Source organism: Centroberyx gerrardi, chromosome 16 (genome assembly GCF_048128805.1).
Source record: "Centroberyx gerrardi isolate f3 chromosome 16, fCenGer3.hap1.cur.20231027, whole genome shotgun sequence".
Lineage (NCBI taxonomy): Eukaryota > Metazoa > Chordata > Actinopteri > Beryciformes > Berycidae > Centroberyx > Centroberyx gerrardi.
In genome coordinates, this window is record NC_136012.1 from 23653462 (window position 1) to 23668288 (window position 14827).

The window sequence follows — 14827 nt, forward strand, 5'->3', positions numbered from 1 at the left end:
ACTGGATATAGGTTGATTATTCTCTGTTGTGTTTGGCGATAGAAAGTATAGCAAAATGGACATTTATTTATATTAAAATGTTGCAGAAAATTTTATTTTAATGTTTTTGAAAAGCACTTTGTAACACTGTTTTACAAAGTGCTATATAAATAAAACTTATAGTTTCTTATTAGGTTTATGTGCAGACATACAGGACGCTGACATGTTCTACACATGTCAAATATAACAACTTCAGTGTACCACATACACAATTTCTTCTAATGAATGACCATCCATAGATATGAGAACCACTAGGCAGGATGGCCCATTTGTCTAGTTAACATTATTAGTTGTCCCCCACCAAAGGGGGGACTATGGCTCGGTCTCCGTCCGTTAGTTCGTTCGTTCGTTAGTTTGTTAGTCACACTGTAACATTGACTTTGTGCCGCTAGGGGACGGCAGTGACAATGAATGGGGACTCAGTGGTAAAGCAGGTCATACAGTTAAAGTTATCATACAATGTGGGGGACAATGAATGGGGACTCAGTGGTAAAGCAATACAGTTAAAGTTATCATAGGTAACATAATAGTCTACACACACTACACACTTGGAGACATCAGACTGGGTTGATGTGTTTAAGTGAGAGTCAATGGAGATTTTTTGGGCAAACCTCTAACCACAAGACACTGTAGTTATTGTACAGTTGTTGGACTGTTCTACTGTTATTGCAGTCATCACTGCACTACCACTGTGCCGTCAGTGTTGACTACTTATATCATATTACCACTTACCTACTGTGCAATACCATATATCACTTATCATTTAGCATTTATATTATTCATAACACTCACGCTCCTGGTGTTGTATGTTATATTGTATATTGTATTATAAATTGTATTGTAGTGTACATTGTGTAATGTACGGATTGTATTTATTGCGTACTGTAGTTCTTATATTTTGTACTGTATTGAGTAAAAACAGGACAATTACAGTTACTACATTTCAAGATATAACTTGTAAGCCTAATTCTGAGGAGAGTAGGCAACAGAAATATATGGTCAATCTGTCCTTTCATTGTCCCATACCAAAATGCTTATACAATTTCACTCATATTTCAAGTACACTCAGCAATCACTGACTGACCCAAGGGTGAAACTACATCACTGGTGGGGGACAACATGTTTACTATTTGCGTGTTCCTTGATCAAGCCATTTTCTCTACTACAGCATCTAAGACTTGCTGGGGGGATTCATTTACTGTGCTACACTCAGTATAAATATACAAGGGCCACAATATTTAACTCTAACCCTACAGTAACCAAAATTTAGACAAACCCAGATCCTCACCAATATTCACAGCAGCCCTAACCCTAACTACAATAGTATTCATAATTTGGAATATTCACTGAATTGTGGTAAATTGTAAAGTGATTTAGTTTTATCCAGCATAAATTAATATCTCAGTTAGCTGATCCAGGCAAACAGGACTGACTCATCCTTCTCATGACTTTGATAAAATGATAATGAACTTCCATAATGGAATACTACTTTCTATTCCAAACAAGAATATCAAAAACTATGTGTGCATTGTCTGTGTTGTAAGAGAAGAAAGCAATATAAAAAGATATACATCGCCTTTGAGTTAGTCACAAAATACAATTTGCCATAATGAGTTTAAGTTCAAGAGGGAGGAACAATCCTCCCATGGGAATTGTCGAGACTAAATTGGCCATTGTACTTGTGCTTCAATTGAGGATCACTCAGAATGAAAAAAGAGATTCAAGTTCTTTTAAATCTCACTAATACATTCTGCGGGTAGAAAAATCACACGTTGGAAAATGAACCATGTATTATGAAACCATTTTAACACCACTTCTTGAAGCCTGTGAGCGGAATGCTCAGCAGGGGTTTTGACAAGTGAAAGCCTGAGTATCCATTAATTGTCGCTGTGCCATGAGCGCTGAATAACAGCAAACTTGCCTTAATGGAAGTAGCCTTCCCTGGAGGAGACCAGGCTGTTGGTTTGGATGTCTAATTATGATCTGTGCAGAAGTGTGGAGAGTGTAAGTCAACTCATTTTCGGGCTCGGCAAACCTCCTGCAGATCCAGGGATTAGGGGAACCTTGGAAACCCGCAAGATTGGAGTTTGCTTTTTATAATGACCAGGACCATATCTTAGGACCTGCTTTTCACTCTTGATGTGGAAAATGTTATATATTCACATTATGGGAAACATTGAAAGTATAAGGAGAATCGCTACTGGACATCCACAACGGAGAAAAAAAAAAAAAGGAACACATTAAACTAGAGTTAGACTGATATATGGGTTTGCTGATATATACTAGGCCAATAACATCGGATATCGGACAGTCAAGGACCGATATAATGGACGTTCCTCCCTGACTAGAACTACATTAAACCAGTTTTTATGTCTTTATTTATTCAATAATGGTTTTATTGGTAATTTAATTCTTCATTTAATGGTAGTAATCTATCCCCGGGTTTCCCTGCCATTGAATAGGTGTGGTGGGTTATCCTGCCTTAAAGAGCTGTTAATACTAAAAGAATAGCATCAGTCTTGGTTCCAGTGGAGAGTTTTAGTGTCACATAAATGCTGATTCAGAGGCTTTTCCACAAGAATACAATTCTGGGGGGCAACACCTAACACTTGCAATTTTTTTCCATGAAAATGGAAATATGTAAAAAATATTGAATATCAAAATATCAGCTATCAACAGCTTCAACACAAAAATATTGGTCTCGGACTTCAAAAAACCCTATCGGTAAAAACCAAAGACTTTCATCTCATTCCATCTGCATAAGGCACACATCTACGACAAAAAAATATGATTGGATCACAATTCAATCTATCTTAGTTTCCCACCAGTCCCTCAGGAACCTAATGTGCAGTCCAGGGCTTCCAGCCTCAGCAGAAATCAAAGTGCTGTATCACCTGGCTGTGTGATCTGTCAGGGGGGGTCAAAGTTCAGATCAATACCTCGCCCTCTGATAAACAACAGCTACAGTGCAGTACACAGAGTAACAACTGTTCTTATTAGAAAAGTACATGTAGGGTAATTACTGTACCTACTAGGGCACATTATGTGTACTGTATAGATACACTTTACATGCTCGACACTTTACATACTGTACAGTTACACTTTGCATATAAGACAACTAAGAAAAGGAGGGTAAGTACTGTACTCATTACTGTGTAGTACATCTACAGTAGTGCTTCAATATACAGATGTAGCCACTGTAAAAGTATAACATTTTACAGCATCCTTACAGCCACTTATTTGGTTGTACTGTGTAACATGCAGGAAAGTATTTTCTGCAGTACTAAAGCAGAATAGATGCTAGATGACAGCATGTAGAGAGATGTCAAAGATGGCTACCACTGTTGGGTAACTATTGTTTTCTGTTAGAGTGCAGTACATACAGTACAGTACAGGGCAACTATTGTGCCTACTAGAGGGTCAGTGCATAGGTTTAACATATAGACGTATAGTCAAAAGTTTGGACACACATGTTTTTATTTATTTTTACTGTTTTTCACATTTTAAAATAGTAGTAAAGACATCAAAACTATGAAATAACTCAAATGGAATTATGCAGCGACCAAAAACGTGTTAAACAAAACTATTTTATATTTTACATTCTTAGTAGCCACCCTTTCTTTCCAAAGTCTTTGCCTTTGCTTTGGAATGAAATTCATATATAGGCATCAACTTCTAAAATCTAAATCTAAAAACAAATTTCAAGCATTTAAGCATAAGCCTTTAGATCAAAATGGCTTTTAGATAATGAAAAACATAGTACATTCAACCAGGTGTGTCCAAACATTTGACTGGTAGTGTATAAAGCACATATTTGGTGACTACTGTATGTACAACAGTGTAGCCCATATATGATAACTGCTGTACATGGTGCAGCACACTACAAATATTGTAGTTTACCTACCAAACTATTGTATGTAATAGAGCGCAGTACGGGTCACTGCTGTACCTACTATAGCAGGTTTCCTGACTTTCAATCTGTTATATAGTTGTTACCAGTGCTACAGATCTCTGTCTTGATACTGCATGTTGTTGATGTTATTGTCTGATAGGCAGCACAATCAGATAGTGCCATCAGCTTCACTGTACTGCAACATTCCCCAACCAGGGGTTAATGAGAGTTTTTATGATAGATGACACCTTATCTGACTACCCATGATGCACTGGGCCATCACTCACCAAATTATTCAAGGATGACAATGGGCTGACTATCGGTAGCGTGGCAGACATCATTCATATCTGTAACATCATCTAATTAAAAGACATCACTTCTGCCAGACAGTTTCCTTACTGCTAGCTGAAGCAAATTGATTCCCACCCCCCTTCTAGTCTATGCAAGGAAGGAATGAATAATGCATGGACATTAAAGTCTTATCTCCAGTCCTGACAAACAACGCTGCCATGCTTTGAATATTCCACAAAGGTGTGCAAGGGTCCTTATTAGCAGAGTAGTCGGACAGGTGCCGTTTTCATGGGGAGTCATTCTGCATTTACTGCTGTTCGTTTCAAAACTGCACCATAATCCCGGACACACTGGATCAACGGATTTACTTTATGGCGGTGCTCAGTTTACGACAGTGCTTAAGGTATTTGCATAGATTTTTATAGCCGCCTTTCAGAGATTATGCTGGCTATGAACTGAAAAACTATAACTCTGCAATGAACTTTCGCCTCAGGAACTATGACCATGCTCCACAAGGCTCACAATTTATTCTATGCATTTCTGTCCTGTTCAGTGCCACTATCTCATGGCATGTTGCTCCATTGAACTGCTGTTCGCTCAACTATGGCTGCAACCTATTGCATGCCATACTGCCTGAATGCACAAATAGAATGCTTTTTTTTAATCTATGTATAAGTCATATGTATATTCTGCTGTCTATTGTATGTCCCGTTGCTCTAGTGCCTGGTTTTACAGTATGGATGTACATGTATGTTGTCGATGTGCTCCTTCAGTGTCACCAAGATAAATTACTGAGCATTTATTCATTGTCAAATAAAGTTATTCTGATTTTGAAGTTGGGATTTTTTGCATTCTGTTTAAGTCTAAACACTGGACAAGTCAGATAAAAAGAAATCTGAAATAAAAAACACTAAAAAATAAAATTGATTTAAAACACCAGTGAAGTCAGATAGCACATGATTTATGAACGAATGGCTTGTTTTTACAGTGTACAGTTTCTGCCAACGCCAATCCTGTAAATCACATTTGCAATATGCCTATTCAATCCTATGACTGCAGTTAAATTATATAAGATGTCTGCAATCTTATTATGTGAACAGCTGTGCTCTGGTCAAGTCAGATAAATAGATGTATAGCTATAACTGTGGTCTGTATGTGGAAGAATACCAACACTAACAAATCAGAGCAGGTTTAGAATACGCAGTAAAGCTGAATGGTTTTAAGTCAATCCAATTACATAATAAAAACTAATGGCTTTTACAATGAACAGCTTTTTCCTGACGCAAATCTTGTAAATAATGTTTGTGTTATGGATGTAAGGGCAAGGCGCATATTAGGTTCATATACGGCCTGGTGGTTACTCGACTGGATGACCAGGGTTCAAGTCCCATGTTGGCCAGCATCCACCCTGCTGAAGTGTCTTTGAGCAAGACACTGAATCCCTACCAGCTCGTTCTCTAGCTCCCTCTGTGCTCTGACCTCCCTGGAGTGGATTAAGTGAAAAGAGAATTTTCTTAAAGGGATCAATAAAGTGTCATTCGTCAGGTCACACTTTATTTGGATAGTCCAATGCTGATACTCAACATCCTATCAAGTGATGATAATGTGTCACCAAAAAGTCGACTGCGTTTCAAGTGATACTCATAATTGTGTGAATATTAAATGTCTGTGCTAGGGTTAACCTTTGGGACGGGGTTAATGTTAGAAATAGGGTCAAGTTAGGGTTGGGGTTATCTCTAAAAATGGGATCAGGGTTGGGGTTACATAGTCTGTAGAGATGCACCAAACAGACAAGTGACACTTTGTTGAACATCTACTATTTGTCACCTGATAGTTGAGCGTTAACATCAGACTATCCAAATGAAGCGTTGTAATACTGGACAAATTTGCTAAGCCAAACATTCACCTTCTGACCTCTCCCTGCACACTTTAAAGCTGGTGTCATTGATGATCTCATTTTTCTACAGCCATTATACTATGCTATCAAAATTGTTGTATAATAAATTGTTTCTAAATTATCAACAGTCAAAACCTGCTCTGTGTAGGTTTACTTGATGTGATGATGTTTTGATGAATCCATGTCTTGCTGTTTTTAATGGTTCAGCTCTTTTACCCCATGCGCACATAATTGCCCCATGTCAGATGAATAAGGTTCTACTGAACTGACTTGAATTGAAATGAAATGCACAATGCATTTGGTAGTCGCAAGGGCCGTAGGACTGTATTTGTGACCCCATTATCAGCTATTCTTTTTCAACTGTCACAGTGAGGGCATATCTTTCAAGCACATAAGCAATTGGAAATGTGAAGTAGCTTTAGCAATGAATAAACTGTCAAGAAGACTCCAGCAGAGAACTACACTGGCCTCCAAGTGTGTAAAACACTCTTATCTGAATTCAGCTTTGGGGGAAAAGAGGCAAAAATATATTTAAGCGCCCCAATACTGTGCACGATATTGTTGAGTCAAGCTGAGTTGTTGACAGAGAGATATAAAAACTACTGAAGTCATATCAAACACACATTGCTTGGTTGAATCCCTTAGAAATGCAGTCGCTGAATACACCAGCCACAGGAATTCATCAAATTTAATGAAATGGCTTATGCATTCACAGTCATTTATTTATTTGGTCGGCTCTCCATTCTTGCTAAAGAATAAGTACTAAGAATAAGTAATAAGTATTCAGAAGTCGCAAATAAAGCTAAAGGATGAAAAGGTAAAAAGAGAGAGACTCAGACAGGTTAAAAGAAACTCTGTCACAGGGGGAGAGATTTAGTCACAGAAAATATCCCATTTCCTTGTGAGAAGTTAAGCTTGAAGGAGCTGGAAAAAAAGACCTGAAAACTGAGGAGGAAGTAGCTGGAGTTAGTGCAACTCAACTCTTCAAGGAAACGCAGCTCTCCACAGATTGGCTGGGGTTCCTTTCTTGCTGTGACTTGCCAGAAGGGGTTTGCTCCCACACATTCACGCCTGATGTGGAGAATAGCAGACAAGACGAGACTCCTCCACTTTGCCATTTGCTCTCGTGACGTTTTTTTCCTTTGTCTGCTCAGAAATGCTTTATATACAAAGGGTTGATGAGATGGAGGTTGATTATGAATTCTCCCCCATTGCTAGATGTGTCAAGCCAGCCAAATGTCAGAGGATATTCTGTCAGAGGATATTGAGCTGACTGAAAATGTCAGACAGGGAGGAATCATGAAAGAGAGCAAGAGGAGGAAACAAAAGGAGGAAACTGGCGCGCATGTGTTAGTGTTACTGAGATAGGGCAGAGCACCTGTCATCATTATGTTGCCAAATGAATTGGGATTTGGTTTGAAGCTATCTCAGTATTTGCCTCATGACCTGGTTCATTTGGCACAGACACCATAGTGAAACCCTTGTTTATCCGTCTATCCTCCGTAGACCAAACTTTTCACAACCTACAACACAGTTGGCAACAATCTTGAGTTCTCAATGAATAAACCTTTGGACAGATATCAAAGTCAAATAACACTATGCCAAGTTTACCATCATCGTAACTTGTAATAGCCCATGTTTTCGAAGAAATGCAACAGATTGAGAGTTCAGATGTTACGATTAAGTGAGTTGCTCTCCAGATTTCAAAGTTATATGCAATCCAAACTTAATTAGACGTCATTTATTTTTATGGAGCCCATAAGGTTCACACGTTTATGGCAGAGATGGCCTACACTTTATGCTATTAAAACATAAGCTGGAGGGAGAGGAGCATGGGCATTTTCTACAACAGAAGCATCAACAGAATGTAAGGATTATATATATATAAATGAATCCTGTCATGAACATGAACAGATTTAGTTTTTGTTGCAGTTTCATCTCATGTGACATTACTGTTCAAATTAAATTCTAATGAACTGTTGAACAAATTATGTGGACACCTTCATCACGGTGTTTAATCAAAATAAACCACACCAGGAGATACAAAAGATATTCATTGACCCTAGAGAATGAATAGAAAGTGGCAACTCCTTTGTCCGTATCCATGTAAATGTGAAATGCGGGCAAGAACATAATACATAAAAACTCAAGGTCTAAACTCTTTAGTAGTGCAGTTCACTCTTTTTTACAGTGTTTAGTAGTTTTACACTACGGCAGGATGTTTCCCGTGACACAAAGCCTTCTGCTTCTAAAACAAACTTCAAACTCACCGAAAGCCGTGTAGAACTCCTCTTTTGTCAGGTGCTCGTCGTCATTGACATCGCTGTACTTCAGGAGGTCAAACAGGCTGCACTCGGAGGTGTCCTTCGACAGGCCTTCTTGCTTGATAACCTTCAATGTGAGAATGCATAAATGTTCAGTCATACGATTTTTTGTTATGACTGCATTTAATTTTCCTCACTTGGCTGATTTTGTGTCACTTGAGGGTTTGTATACTAAAGGCCAATACTGCTAGATGGTGAAGATGGTACACAGGCGACTTGTGAAGTACTGTACATGTGGAAGCAGCAGAATACAAATTGCTTGTATGTTTGCCGTTTCTTTTCATCATCCTGACATGTGTGCTCAAGCAAATTTGTACATGTCTTCAAGCAGGGTAATAATAATGATAACGATAATAACTAGATTTGTAGAGCGCTTGCCAAAGAGCTGTCAAACGAAAGAAGCAAAACAACAAAACTATAATGAAGCAAAGACTTGCGCTGATGACTCCAAACCATAAAGAAAAAACAAATCTAAGATAAATTTTGTACTGTAATGAATAAAACAATATAAAATGCCAATTATTCTTCAAAACTGTATGCCAGTGTTTTCACTTTGAGTGCTGCATGAAAAGAAACATCTCTTTCTCAGTAGAAGGGAGTAACTCATTCTCAGAAGCGGCAAAAGTCTCTGCTTGAACCGTACTGCAGAAGTGATTGAACCAAGCTAATAAAAATATCATAATAGCAAACTTTATTTGTAACACTTTTTCAAAGGAGACCATGTTGTTATACTTTGTATGATTTAGAACTTAGTTCTAAGTTGAAGCAGAAGCAGAAGAAAGTTGGTAAAACCCACACAGTACTCGCTGCCTGTTCTCCATTTATTGCCGCAAGAACTTTGTCACAATAAATGTTGAAAAGGCCACAAACACTGTGCAGCCTTTATCATCATTCTGCTGAAACATGATCCGTCGCAACACCCTCTACATGGCCCTGGCAGTTAAACATCCATCACACTAGATCAGCTGTCAGAAAGCTGATCACATGGGACAGCTTTCTGCATCATGTCTCATTCCTTGGATCAGTGCATTTCCTTTCCCAGAGGACTTACCCAAACTTTAGGAGTCACCGATAATGGCATATCTTTAGTGTCTATCCTGGAAATATTACAAATACAAAACTGTGGCTTGTACAATAGAATCACTGTTATCCAATTCCTGTGTGTCTTTGGTATCTTGATTTGTTTTATCTTGTCTGCACAAATTCATATTTTTTCCTCTCTCTTCTTCCAGTGTTTTATAATTCATACAGTATCTGCATCCGAACTAAAACAAAACTAAAACTAAACTTAAGAAGTTTAAGATAAAGTTTAAAGTCATTAAATCTCAACTTTGTAGCATACAGTGAACTTCTAATACTTAATTCACTTTTCACAGGGGCAAAACTTATTGAAACTCAAAAATGTTCTTGCCGCCTTGGTTCCTCCTTCTGGCTGGCTTTGATTCGGGTTAACGTAGGTGGCCTTTGAGAGATTTATAAGTGGTCTTTGAATCACGCAGGCTTTGATGCTTAAACTCTATTTCTTAAATGTTTCATGACACGGCCTTACTCGCCGCACGCAAACTTTTCATTCCTCTGGTTACTTTAGAATTCTTGCAGTCACTCTTCTGCAGCGGCGAGTGAAATTTTGGCCGCGTTAAAAGAGGGCTAACAGGCGGACGCGCCTGCTGGCTTTCACTGAACACTTTGAGCTAAATGAACTGAGACGCATCATTGATGGAAAAAAACAGCTGTAATGTTTGTTTAGAACGCAGCTTCTGCCGGTGTCAAATTAACGCTTCATTTACTGAGGCAATGGGACATTGCCTGGTCAATCAGATAGAACATCTATATCACAATTAACAGTTACACTATGATTGTCCCACTGCATAACAGTCAGTGGTGGAAAGAGCACTAGAATGTCCTGCTCAAGTAGAAGTACTGTTACTTTGCTCATATTTGACTTAAGTACAGGTAAAAGTACTGGTGTAAAAATCCACTTAAGTAAAAATAAAATCTAGCAAATTTAATATGCACTCATAGTAAAAGTTGTTGAGTTTTTAGAAGAGAACATTGTTACATATAATCTTTTCCATGTGATTCTAAAAGGAGAGAGTTTAAACTAGGTTATTTTGATTGGAAAAAAGGTAAGGCCAAATAACTTCTGTTCTCTGACTTGACTGCCCACTGCAAATGGCTCCACAATTTGTCAATTACATTTTCATTCAGACTTGCCTTGGTCTAGGCCACTGCTGGATGTGGACTCGACTTTCTTTTGCCAATGTAAAACTATTTACTCCCAGTCTACCTACATTTATTTCTTCCTTCTGTATTTTTCTGTGTATAGTGTGTAAGTGTCCTCAAACCTTTGTCAACATCTAATGCATTGATTAATTGGATCTTGAAGGGTGCAGTGCAGGGTTAGAGTGCAGAGCTACTGTAGACAGATCTACATCACTGCTCATCTTTAACACAAGAAAGGCCAAGCTGCTGTCAATTGACTGCGGTTTTGAATTTTAGCACTTAGGTTTAAAAATGTCCCTCCATAGACATCCCTACACAAGAACAATGGACTCAACTGGTAGAGGATATCTACACAACGGAAAAAATGATACACCGCTTAAGGCTACAGGAAGCTCAGTTCAAAGAGAAATGGATGAGATGGACAATATTTATGACTGAACAACGACAAAACAAAAAACTTGATTGAGGAAAAAAAAATGGAATATGGACAGATTGCTTTGAAAGTGACTCCCATGTGTGTTTTTTTTTTTTTAATGTGTTTTTTTTTACTTGTTTTAGTTCTATTTTGATTGAGTTGTTGCACCTTTGTAAAGCAAAAATTCTCAATAAAAATTAAAGTGAAAAAAAAAAAAAAAATGTCCCTCCATGTCTCTCCGTAAACCCACATTCTGTACAAACCAGTGTTGTTAGATTTTCAAAGTAAAAAAATAAAAATAAGGCTTCACTCAAACTTTTGTCCTGCTATGGCCCTGAACTGAGGTGCAAAAAATGTGCAGATTGCCCTCGCAATGCAATCTTAGTGATCTGGACCATTATTGCCTCTGGACCTTTATCAACCACAGTTCACATCCTCTGGAGAGAAAGGGAAATTGTATTTTTCTGAGCAATGAATTACTCATAAATTATATTCTGAAATGCTGCAGTCAGAACAATTAATACACTAACATAAAAGACCCAATCCATAATTACAATCAGGCGCCCCACTGTTGAGACCCTGTCAACCCATTACCGGCTTTGTTTATAAAATGATTTATTAGATTGATGAAGTTATTTCACTCTGAAATTTATTGTGTGAGCTTTTGATACAAGGACTAGCAGCAGCTCAACAGTAAATGTTTGTGTACATTTGTGATGTTTCCAGTCACTGGAGCAAAACAGACCTGTATTGTGAGTTATGATGGGTTGACAAAGATCCAAAAACCTTATTTTACAGCTACAAGTCAACCAAGTCATAAACGAATCAAGTCAGAACATTAGCACTCTTTTCTCCATTTCTGAACAACATCATTTTTGCAGACACACTGTGGTGTGTCTGTCAACAGCAATATGCATCTGTAAAGTCAAACAAACTGCAGAGAATATTGAACATTTGTCGTGGTTGGGATTTTTATTAGAAGATGAATCATGCATTTGTCCTTTTGCTTTGTGGATTCCAGTGGAAACCCTGTTACCTAAGAGCAACTTAAAAGCCATTGATATTTTATTTCATGAGTCGTAATGCTCCCTTCTCTTCTTTCCTCTGAGAGTTTGTCTTGTGTAGTTGGTGCTGTATGGAACGTGCCAACATCCCCATATGTGTCAAGGATAAAAAGGGGAAGAGGGCTAAAAGCAGCCCTTGAGGAACCCCTGAAAAGAGCTTCTCCATCTGGATGTTAATTATTAGTGACCAGCTTGTGGCATTCAAACACCTGGGGAGGCGTCCACTGGTACAGCTTGGCTTGGAATAGAATAGATGGCTCTGAGCATCACCAAGAGGTTTGAAAATCTGCCTAGAGTAATATTCAATAAGTTTAAAGGGCATATTCAAATTCATATTCAGAGCATATTGACAGCATTATTCCAAGAAATACAGCACAACATGGTTTGGTGATTATGCATTTCACTCACTAAGCATTGACTTCTCCCATGCTGGCACAGGGCGCTGCTCTGCATGTAAAAATATGTAAATAATATGAAAATATGGCAAAATAATATCAATAGTTTTGAGAGGCATTACTTAGGATGCTTTGAACTCCAAAAAATCAAATCAAATCAAATTAATCAAAAGAGTGGTCCCTGTTGGAGGAGAGGGCGCAGACAAAGACTAACTAGTGTGACTCCTAGATGGATTGGATATCGAACTGGATCAGCAGGAAACTGACCCAAGGACAGCAAACTGCAGCGTGGTTATAAAACCACCAAGGGCTGCTTACCCTTTCAATCATTCAAATGCATTCTATATTAAATCAATCCTCAGGTACTGGGAGACATTTATTTGTTATGCACAGAATATCTTCCTTCCACATGGCAGCCACAAAAAGCTCTTTTTACGACCATGCCTCTTGGCAGCACCGGTCAAAGGCTGCAATCTCCCATGAGCACAAGACTCCTGTGACCCATATTGCTTTTCAAAAGATTTAACTAGCGCCACGCACAGCAGCTACAAGAGGAAAGGGTAAAGAGGAGGAAAAGGGACAAATATGACAGACATCAAAATGTCTAGTTTAAACACCTGAGTACACAGATGGGTTGGTTCATTTTAAGTCAAATGTCCGATGGATGTTTTAAGGGATAGTTCGGTTTTGGGGGGGGATTTGGCTATTTTTCCTACTTACCAAGACTCAGATGAACTCAAGGATGTCTTTTTTATGTCTGTGTGCAGTTTGAAGGAATGGGAACGGTTAGCTTAGCTCAATTGCTGGAAGTCAACGGGATCAAGTAGCAGCTCCTCTCAAAAGTAGGGAAATAGACCTTTTAACTTCTCCAAAGATGGATGGCTGGTATAAAAAAGCTATACATTGTAATGTATGTATTTATAAAGTTGTTAGTTCGACTAATGATAAAGAAATGAGATTATATCAACTTCCTATCAGCTTTATAATTTCCGGCCAGACTTCTTTTATGGTACGTTGAAGACAACTGGGAACTGGGAAACTTCGTACTTCCGAATAGGAAAAATGCATTTAAACATCCGTCCAACTTGTAATTACTAGTCGGAAACTGGGGCCTCTTCCCTGCGAACAAGTGGGAAGTCTCTTTGCGATCGAAAATTACCACAGACTGTCATGTCTGACTTTAAGGAAGACTAGTATGTCTCAGAGCCATATGTATTTGAGCCGTAATATACTGAGCAGGTCTATTCCCCTACTTTTGAGCGGAACTGCTACTTAATCCTGTAGACTTTCAGCAAATGAGCTAAGCTAACCATTCCCATTCCTTCAAACTGCACAAAGAGACGTAAAAATGGAATCTACAAGTTCATCTGACTCTGGATAAGCAGGAAAAATAGCTAACTCCTCTCTCAGAGACTCTTAGAGAGGTGCTGCATAATATCTTGAAGTAGGGTTTCACTGCATAATGCTATACATCCATTCTGAAAAAGATTGTTACCTGACGATCATTGCTCAATGTTTAAAAAATACAAATAATTTCATCCTCTAACATCATACTATTTTATAAGTAACATGCTCAAAATAGCTCATAACATCAAAGTTAGATTTGGTGAAGATTGGATTACTGTATTTTTCTTTCATGTCAGCAGCTGATTGAGTAGAGTCTGTGTCTCATTTTTCAAGTGGTGGATATCTCATTTTGAAACAAAACTCATCTTGTGTTCTGTATTCTTACCTGTGAAAGCTCGCTGCCGTCCACATGACCGCTGTCATCTGCGTCGAAGCGCTTGAACATCATGTCAACCAGTTGCTTTCTGGCGGCCATGTTGTCCTTGTGGCCCCCATAGATGTTAGACCCCATGTATCTTTTGTCATGCAGATCCAGAATCTTGGTTTTCAGCCTGCGGTAGTCACTCAATCTGCAATTATCATCTGGAAAAGAAAGGAGGAGCAGAATGCTTAGGAAGAGGGAGAGAATATTTACCATAAACTGACGACAGGCACTAAGAGCTGCTGGGAAACTATCAGAATGATTGGGCTTTGTTTGGATTACTGAAAATATCATTTATATGTTAACAAGATGTCTAAAAACAGATACTTCCTAAATACCTAAATAAATCCTTGGTGCTGAAAACAGCACATGATTAAAGCATTGCACTTATGATTTCCTGTCAGCGGGAATTAAATTGGATAAAATGTTTTACAATCTCAGCCAATTAGTACCTGAAAAAACTAGAATCCCCATGAAGACTCGCATTATTAAACAATGAGTTTCCGCTCGCATATGGCA

The 14827-nt window shown here is 38.4% G+C and overlaps 1 protein-coding gene across 1 annotated transcript in view; it reads right to left on the bottom strand.

Annotated features, from left to right (window-relative positions):
* fstl5 (follistatin-like 5) overlaps nt 1-14827 on the bottom strand; it is a 126675-nt gene that overhangs the window by 54653 nt on the left and 57195 nt on the right. Inside the window, exons 5-6 of the mRNA XM_078289030.1 lie at nt 14273-14469; nt 8390-8510 (exon numbers count right to left, since the gene is read on the bottom strand). Of these exons, the coding sequence (XP_078145156.1) occupies nt 8390-8510; nt 14273-14469 (318 nt within the window). The remainder of the gene's footprint in view (nt 1-8389; nt 8511-14272; nt 14470-14827) is intronic.